The sequence below is a fragment of the Hemitrygon akajei genome, chromosome 17 (assembly GCF_048418815.1).
Source record: "Hemitrygon akajei chromosome 17, sHemAka1.3, whole genome shotgun sequence".
NCBI classification, from domain to species: Eukaryota; Metazoa; Chordata; class Chondrichthyes; order Myliobatiformes; family Dasyatidae; genus Hemitrygon; species Hemitrygon akajei.
This window is the reverse complement of record NC_133140.1, coordinates 38,394,674-38,404,294: the sequence shown is the minus strand read 5'-3', so window position 1 is coordinate 38,404,294 and position 9,621 is coordinate 38,394,674. Positions and strand designations below refer to the sequence as shown.

At 41.3% G+C, this 9,621-nt stretch overlaps 1 protein-coding gene across 1 annotated transcript; it reads right to left on the bottom strand.

The window, feature by feature from the left end:
• Positions 1-652: 652 nt before the first annotated feature.
• On the bottom strand, positions 653-5,671 carry LOC140740621 (leukotriene B4 receptor 1). Its single transcript, XM_073069941.1, has 2 exons — positions 4,578-5,671; positions 653-4,281 (listed from the first exon to the last, which is right to left on the bottom strand). The coding sequence occupies exon 1, from the start codon at positions 5,642-5,644 to the stop codon at positions 4,640-4,642; it is 1,005 nt and encodes a 334-aa protein (XP_072926042.1). The 5' UTR covers positions 5,645-5,671; the 3' UTR covers positions 653-4,281; positions 4,578-4,639.
• Between the last annotated feature and the right edge of the window lie 3,950 nt (positions 5,672-9,621).

The following is a 9,621-nucleotide window of genomic DNA, read 5'->3' as shown; positions in this document are numbered from 1 at the left end:
TTCACAGATGGTGACACACAGGAACTTGAAACTTCTCACCCTTTCCACCGCCGTGTGCGCCCCTCAACTTCTCCTTCCTGAAGTCCACAACCAATTCTTTGGTTTTACTGACGTTCAGAGCAAGATTGTTGTTGCGACACCACTTAACCGGCTGTTCTATCTCACTCATGTGCGCCTCCTCATCGTCATCTGAAATTCTGCCGACAATAGTGTCATCAGCAAATTTATGGATGGTGTTAGAGCTGTTCCTAACTGCACAGTCGTCAGTGTAGAGAGAGTAAGGCAGTGGGCTAAGTATGCATCCTTGAAGTGCGCCATTGTTGATTGTCAGCAAGGGGAAAATGTTATTTCTGATCCGCACTACCTGTGTCTCCCAGTGAGAGACTAAGGAAATATTTTCATACTCCCGCTAGTTGGCTGGCACAGGTTTGCACTGGCCTACCAGATATACCATCAGGGCCTGACACCTTGCGAGGGTTTTCCCTCTTGAAAGATAGTCTGAGGCAGAGATCATAGAGTCGCTGCATGCTGCAGGGAGTAGTTTCATGCTCAGGTGTAGTTTTAATCTCCATTTCAAAGCATGCAGATGTTACGTACCCCATAACTGGGTATCTGACCAGCAGAGAAAGAAGAATCTGTTGGAGTCTGGTGGTACCAAACTAAAGGTGTTTATTAGTAAACTACACAATACAATATCAAAAATGCAAATATACATATAAAACAAGTTAGCAGTAATAAACCTAAAAGTGTAGGAATAATAATAATCAATAATAAACAAGCTCTATCGATGTCTAGGGGTAAATGAATTGTCATAGGAAAGTATAGAGTTCAGTTCATAAATGCTGAGGTGGTTATGGCTGTTGTGTTGAAATCATTGGAGAGAGAGAGAGAGAGAGCGAGCGAGATGTAACAGCGACAGTTGCGGCAGGCAAACCTTTTGTGGCTTTCTTAATCCGTCGTATCGTTGTGTCCATTCAGTTATGACCCCTCTAGTCTTCAGCTAGACCGTTCTTCTGTGGTGAACTCGTCACTCTGGCATGAGTGGACACACACACAAGTCCCCACCGGCCCTGCTGTAACACTGTGAGCTTTACTGACCGATCTCCTGGTTCGGTCTCCAAAGCCCCCACCTTTCTGTGGGTTCCCAACACGCAGTCAGTGTCCACTGGTGTGTCTGAAGGGTGTCTCTCCAGATGTGTCTTTTATCCCCACTCACGGGGTCTCAGCTATCCATCAACTCTGAATGACCGTGTCCATCAAATCAGGCCACTCCTGCTATCTCCTGAGGAATGTTAATGTGCAAAGTAAAGTCCTTGTAGTGGAAGGTAAATAATCCAGGAAGAGTCATAATACAGTAAATCAACAGTCTCTCTCCCCCTCTTATCTGTAGCAAATGTTCTTGCCTGGGCTTTATCTCTCTCTCATGAGCAGCATAGCAACAGCAATAGTTTGTGGTTCTCAGGAGGGGAATGGTTAACTCTGCACCCCATTGTCCATCAGGTCTGTCCATCACTCATAACACAGAAAAGACATGGAGCTCATCTGGGAGTGGAACATCACAGCCATTCATAATGCTAGGTTTTACTTTGTAGCAATTAATGGCCTGCAAACCCTACCGGAGCTGATGTGCATCCAATTCTGTCTCTAACTTCAATCGGAATTGTATGTGTGTGTATGCACACAGGTGTTTTTGCACACATGTTTACTGAAATACATCACAGGCTTCAGGAAGTGTACTTACAGTACTGAATCTACATAAAACCCGAACTCTGTGCCTCTGTGCGGAAGAACGTGGTACTTAGATCTTCAAGTAGATAAAGCCAATCAAAGAGAAACGTGAGGCCCCCATCAGACCCAAACATCTCCTAAATACGACTGAGTTCAAACTGTTATTAGGTCTCATCCAATAATCTGATTGTTACCCGATCATGGCACAGTCTTCCCTTCGCTTCATCACCTAGTAAAGGAAGGCAAATTTACAGTAGTGGAGAAGAGATCATTAAATAGTTTCCTAGAATAATAAATTGGAATCTTGATCTCACAGCGTACCTTGTTATAATCTTGCACCTGATTGTTTACCTACACTGTGCTTTCTCTGTAGCTGATACACTTTATTCTGATTTATTGCTGTTTTACAGTGTTCTACCTCAATGCACATTGTAACGATTTGATCTGTATCAACAATATGCAAGTCTTGCTTTTCACTGTATCCCGGTGCGTGTGCCAAAAATTCTAATTCCAAATGGATTATTGCGAAAAAGGTCAAAGCAGCTTTTCAGTACTAATCAGTAATTATTTGAAGAGATTAGAAAGAAATGCGGGAGCTTGCACCCCCGCACAAGAGAGGATGGAGGAATGAAGTTCTCTTTTTGCCAAGCACAGTATCCCAGAAAGCATCCAACAGGCATATTGTAAATCTACTCTTCAGATAGTTTTAGTTTGATAAGTTTATTAAAAGTAACTGAATAAAGCACAATTTCACTTCTCATTACCAAACACTTTGAGCAGTGAAGGAGGAACTGAAGAAACATTGTCAGTGGCACGTGAAACATTGTGATTGTTTCTTCACTCACATTCAAATGAAGCATAAACACAATGGGAAATGGTAATAATGGAACCAGCTTTATCATGTGCTATGCTGAACTGGTCTTATGTTCAGTTTTCTCTTGAGCAGAAATCTCATCAGAAATGCTACTTGTGTTTTCGTAACTTTAGGGAATAATCATCTTAAGGTCAATCATCTGCTTTGCTCTATTAATGACTGTCTACTATGTACTGATTATTAAAAAGTTCTCTTTAATGTGTCAACATGCCTGTTCTTCTATCGCTGCCTCAGTGTTAAATGGCCTACGAATATACCTGGATGTCTGATTGACCCTCTTTGATTTCTTAATTTGACCTAGTGGCAACATTCGTCGATTTTCTCTGTATATTACCTCTCTTCACAGTTGTAAGTCTTTCCTGTTTGCTGGATCTCCACCTCTCCAAGCCCTCGCCACCCACCTACCTCGCCCAAGAACCCTTCAACTAGGAATATCAATCCTGCCCATCATTGAGCCGTATGTCACGGGTGGCCGCTCTGTTATGCTCCCTGCCCCCAACAGCCCATTTCTCCCCTCAGTTCATGGCCTCTGATTTCCAGAGTCCAATTCTCTTGGTTTCCTTTAATCCCAATCTTTGTACTCTTTAGTTTATGCATCCAGTTTTGCCTCTTTCGGGATATATTGCTTTTTTAAAATTAAAAGCTCAAAATCAACTGTTTAATTGACAGGTGTTGACCACAGCAGGTGAACATCTATAGATTCCTCTAATACCTGACCTCTGTGGTCTGCCCGAACCAATCCAAATGCTTAACAATGTCAACAGAGGAGCATGGCTCTGAATTCTATTAAAAGATTTTAAAGACTGAACAAACTTGCAGATAAAATGTTATCTAGAACTACTGAAGATTAAATTTTATAAACCCTTGTGTACTGTTATGACTTCCACACTCTAAACCTTACACACATTAACCCTTAATTGTAACTCTGCCTTGGAACACGTCACTCCAGAGATCACCTGAAGGAGCCCTGCCCTCTGCATAATTCCCTTGAGGCTGCCCTTCAACTTTAACTATTACTCACTCTTTAAAATATTAACCTACTCAAGCAATCATTTGAAGGAATGTTTTCTCATGTTTCCAGGCATCGTACCCAGCTACCTGCAAGTTGTTAAAGTGAATCACAATACAAAAACAGAATCACAGAAATCACATCCCTGACAATTTGATTTGATTAATACAATCCTTTCCTCTTTGATTGTCCCATCCTGATAGCCTTCTGCATTTGGAAGACTATATGAAATATAGAAGTGATCAATGTTCAGTTATTAGCACAACAAAAATGCTTCGGTGGGTCAGAGTCTTGAGTACGTAAGTATTCTGCAAGTTCGGAAGATAGAGAAGATTCTGATGATTCCCACTTTCAAAGGCTGCTGGAGGCACAAACAGCAATGGGATGGACACCATTTTCACTCCTTATGTGTTGCCATTTTAATGTTTGTTGGTAGTCACACACAGTGGCACAGAGAACAACGATACTCAAGTATCCTGTTTGTACTTGCATGAGCAATTCCTCAGCATTTCTTCTTAGTCCACAGTCTGTTTTAAAAGTTCTATACATAGTCCTTTGGTTCCTCGTGGATAGAAATCTTTGTCTATTTTTAGTCCACATTGGTTTGCTGTGAATAAAGAGCCAATTTGTAGAAGATTGACTACAGTTTTCCTTGTGCAAAAGGGAAGAACTGTTAAAAGAGTTGAAGTAATATTAGAAAGGAAATGGGAAAAAATACATGATTTTTATTATTTCATTGGAATTAGTAAATCCAGTCATCTAATAAAGTGTCAGTCTAATTCTGTGACAGACAAGATGTAACCAATTAGTATAAGCTTGCAGCAAACTTTTCAATGAGAAATCAACCAGGTAATCTTTACTACAGTTGAGTTGATTCACAAAGTAACATATATTTCTGGGTAAGATGTCATCTATTAAATTCAGCACCAGTGATCTGGTTATCTCTGCTACATTTAACTTACGTACCTTTTGCCTTTGATATTCATGCAGGACAGAATGGGACTTTTCATTAACAGTGCAATAAAGGTTTATAGATCTTGGATGCTTTCCACTTTTGTCTCATTAAGACGTGCCATAGTATATTCGTCTTTAGTGGTGGAGTGACCCATTTGCTCGAATATCTTTACCATTACTGAAGATCGAAAGCCGCTCCGCAAACTCTTGGCAGCATATGCATAAAGCAGAGGGTTAATGCTGCTGCTGATGAAAGCCAACGCCCCAGTAACGTATGATCCAATCTCAGAAATGTGATCCAATGTAGCCAATGCACTTGAATCTGGACTCACCATCAGGGAAGCAAATTCGATCACATTGAAGACGTGGTAAGGAAGCCAGCAGATAACAAATGCAATCACAATGCTGGCAATTAGCATTTCCGATCTGTTCTTACTCTTGAAAGTCATTTTGTTCACCCTTCTTGCAACATATGCATAACAGATAGTGAGCACAGTAAAAGGAATCACAAATCCAACAAATGTCTCCAGTGCGAGGCAAGTAATTTGTTGAGCTTTAGAGTCATAGTCACGGGCTGAACATTGTATCTTGTAATCTACCATCTGAACTCTTTTAATTGGAATGATAGGGACAGCAAAGAGAAAAGCCAGAATCCAAACAACAGCTATTACTTTGCAAATGAAGCTGTCCCTCCGCCACCTTTGTGAAGCAAATGGATAGATGACAGCCATGAAGCGGTCGATGCTCATCAGCATGATGAAGAACACACTGCCATACAGGTTGCAGTAAATGAGATAGCTGAGGATTTTACAGGAGGCTTCTCCGAAGACCCAGCTGCTGGTGATGGAATAAATCCACAATGGCAAAGTGACCAGGACAACCAGGTCGGCAATGGCCAGATTCAGGATCAGCAGAATTGTGGACGGCCGCTTTTTCATCTTAAACAATATAACCCAGATAACCGCAGAATTCCCTGGAACTCCAATGAGACAGGTTACTCCAAGGATGATGCTTGCTGTGATGCCACTTTCCTTGCCGAACGAGTGATCCATTGCTGCAGTGTTGTTTGTTGGCTCCATAACTGCCAACAACACAAGACTGTTCAGTAAGATTTCAAGTCCTAAATGAAACTTGCTCAAGAAATTGACACATTGATGATGTTTCTGCTTTCAGTGTCATGAGATGTATTGCAAAATTCAAACCAAACCTCATTTGCCAACAGTTCAAGATAAGGAACTGACAGTTGAGGGACAATCAACTATTTTACCTCTTTGGAAAGACCCTTGGATTATTTTGCTGGACTCACTGTTAAGTTAAAGCTTAAAGCTCTTAGTTCACTGTTAATTCTCAGTTTATTGCTTATTATTATATTTCTCTTAAGTATTTCTTGACCTTTGGATTTCTCCAAGTAAAATCAACCATTTACAGTAGACAATAAGAGGAAGTTGGTAAACTGACACACAGCAATCTGCTTTTATTATGAGACTTTCATTTGTTTGTAAGTAGGAATGCAGAAGAAATGCTTTAGCAGTTGAATAATTGCAGTATCTTAGAATGCGACTGCATTACTGCCACAACTACAGCAAAAAATTAAAAGACTGAAAAGAGTTTTGCAATATGTTCCCAATTCAAACTCTTCACCCACTTTAAGGACAGCATATTCGTTCAGAGTAATCTGATCAGACCAGTACCATTGTGAACCGAATGACAGATGAATGTTAACAGTTACATTTATGGTGTCCCAAAGCCGATATTTCAGCACGCTATTTAAAAGGCAATGTTTTACTGCAACTTGTTGTATGTTCCATTATGAAACTGTCAGACACAGTGTGGTAATAAAATCAAATCAAGTTATTGTAATCCTATACTTCCCCTAATGAGAAATTGGTGAAAATTATTTCCTTCAACTTAAATGTTCTGTAAGTTTGGCTACAACCTGCTCCTCATTTTCTGCCTATAAGACTTCACATCCATGTCCTTCCAAAGACTCTGAGGGAAAAATTCACGTCATCTCCACTTTCAAGCACAGCCTGTATTTCCCACAGGAGGAATCATCCTCAACATTTCAATTTGAATAAATGGCTGTTGTCATCATTATTATAAATATAACTCTTCTGGGAGGAAGGTCTGTTGCCCTTACCTAGATGGTCTTAATGTGGCTCCAAACTCCTTGTAATGTGTTTAACTGTCTTCTGAAAAAAGCCAGAGAAGCAAAAACTTTTGGAGCAGGCAGTAAATGCCTGTCTTGCCAGTGATTCCCATATCTTGTATCCAAATAAATATTGATTTTCAGCTGGTGGCTTTGTAGACAGGCAGACTAATTGCAGTGTGCTGCTCAGTTATTTTGTGTCTTCCACACCTGTAATTTGCAAAATGAGATGCCTACCTCAGACTTCTACAAACATAGTTTCTGTGTATGAGGATTTATAGAAAGAGGGATTGGAAACAGCAAATTTTCCTTACCTGCCTCTTTCTGGGCACTAGAGATGTCCCTGCTGATGACAGAGTTCATGATTGCCAAACTATCACATATGGATCTCAGCAGATGTTGCCAAAACTTTTGCAATCAGATATGAACTCCCCCTTTATGAACTTGGTGTAAATTGTTATGTTTGTCCTTGATAAAAGACAAAACTTCGCGTGAGTTTGAATGTTAACACATTTATTAACAATCATGGCTTCAGGTTTACCTGGGACACTCCAGCTCGCCAAGAGCATGTGTGATCCATTCACCACCGTCACTTCCAGTTCCAGGTGAACCGCTGCATTGCACACTGGGAAATGAAGTTCTTTATTATGTATGTAACCAGGTGACCATCGAATGCTAAAAAGTGTACTCAGGCATTCATCCGGGTAATGTTAGCATAGTTGCCTGTGCCTTTAAGTGGAGATGGTGACGTCATTATACACGTGCGGGGTAGTGGGGAGACCATTTTGTTCTCTGCTGCAGGAGCTGGTGGGGCTTTGGAATTGAGTTCCTCCCGGGGATGCCAGGCATGGTGAGGAAAGGTGAGCATTAATTGACGATATCTATGTGAATTCGTTAATGCTTGGCGAATCGGGAATATCGGTAATTTGACATGTTTTACGTGTGGACACTTTAGATTTTCACAAGTAAAGGTCTCGACGCTGGATAGCGTGGCTTGCAATCTACCAAGCAGGTCAGTTTTCCTGTAAATTGACTACCAGGCAATATCTTGTAAAAGTTGTGCCAAAGTGCACCTTTTGTCTAACTTTATTGTATAACGACTGATTGTGCATGTGACAGCGCAACGTGAATGTTTGGTCTCCATTCGGGGGTTCAGCACGTGTGTACTAAAGAGTAGCAGACATCTTAGATGTATTTGCTTACATTTTTTGCTGCTGTGTATAAGATACAGGGATGTTGTCTGTGTAGTGTTCTTTCAGGATTGCCACTACCGTATTAGTACTGTGTTAGTTTTGTGCGGTTTTCTTTGTATTTTTATACTGCATACGCAACTGGTCGAGACACAAGTGTGTGGATCGAAGGTTTAACGGAGACTGTAATGGCGGGATCTGATTGTAAAGTCGTTTGTTTTGTTTTAAGACCCTCTTCTGGCACTTAAACATCTAAAACAGATAGAGGAATTAAAACCCGAAAGAGTAGTTGTTGTCCTGAGTGTGTACTTTTCCCCGGGCTACAACATGTATCCATGTTACGAGTTTCTCGTGATACATCAGATTAGCATCCAAGCCCCTCAAAGGCATCTGTGTGCTCTTCCAAGGCGGTTGCATGGTCACCTTTGACAAAAAATCTTTCCGCCAAGTACTGGCTGTACTCTCTTATCAACTATCAGGAGCTGTGCTTTTAGTTGTTGCCTCTTGTGCTTGAAGGTCACTACACAGCCTCCTTTTGTTGGAACATTCTCACCAGTATGAGCCGCCACTTGTAAATTCACTGGGTAAACCTTGCTCTTTACTGTGAGAATTTTGTAATTATCCACAAATAACAGATTTACCTGTGCTCCAGGGTCAAGTTTGAATGGAATTACTGGGTCATTCACAGTCACTGGGATGACCCATTCTGTTTTATCAGCAGCAGGAGTCTGCAGAGAATCCACAAAGACTTCCTTCATTTCCTCAGCAACCATGTGTACCGTTCTCCTGGTACCCCAGCTTCGCAAAATGATTCTTTTTCCCACAGTTATTGCAGGACTTTCCAAAAGCTGGACATGTATTTGTAATGCACCTACCTCTACATTTGCTCTTTGAGCCTCCCTCTTCGCTATGTTGTTGCTTTGGAAAATGCCTTGTGATCTGTCCCTCTGTTTTCACAGTATGCACAGATGTTTCTGCTCTGTGCAGCTCCATAGCTTGAGATCATGTGGTCTCCGCTGCCCTACAGCCTTTTCTAGTGTCAAATTTTTTTCACGGAGCTTTCTCTGGGATCCAACAATCTATTCTGTCTCTGACTAGTGAATCTCTCAGGCCTCCAAGCTCACAGGACTTACTCAGTGCGTGAAGCTCAGCTAAGTATTGGTCAAAGATGAGACCTTGCTTCTGTTCACAGGAAAAGAACTTATATCTTTCAAGCATCTTACTCGGGACAAAGTACCCCTCAAATTTTGTCATCTGAGTGTCCACTGTCAAAGCTGTCTCATCAATTTGAAAGAGGTTATAGATGTCCAAAGCATCTTCCTCAATTACATGTAGAAGTATAGATGCCCTAGGTCTACTTGCTGCTAAATATATATTGAGTTGCAGTTGTAAGCGCTTCCAGTTATCAGTTAGGTTGCTGGCCAACTGTGCAGCTGCAGGAGGACATTGCAGAATTTTCAGCACCTCTTGGTGAACTTCTGGACACAACGTGCTCTGTCACCTCCTTGGCTGACTTTCTGCTGGCAACCCTCTGTACTCATGCAGTCTTTTTTCCATTGGAACCTGCTGTCTTGCTGGCTTCTGTTTGTTCTTGATTGAGGACAAACTTTGCATGGGTTTGAATGCTAACGCTTTTGGTGAATAAACTCTTCTTGGGCTTCCAGCCAGGTACGGGTATCAACTTTAACTGACATTTCGACGACAAATTCTGTCATCC

What these genes read in the sequence shown, in the direction of transcription:
- LOC140740621 (XM_073069941.1), bottom strand. Translation starts at nt 5,644, where the DNA reads ATGGAGCCAACAAACAACACTGCAGCAATGGATCACTCGTTCGGCAAG.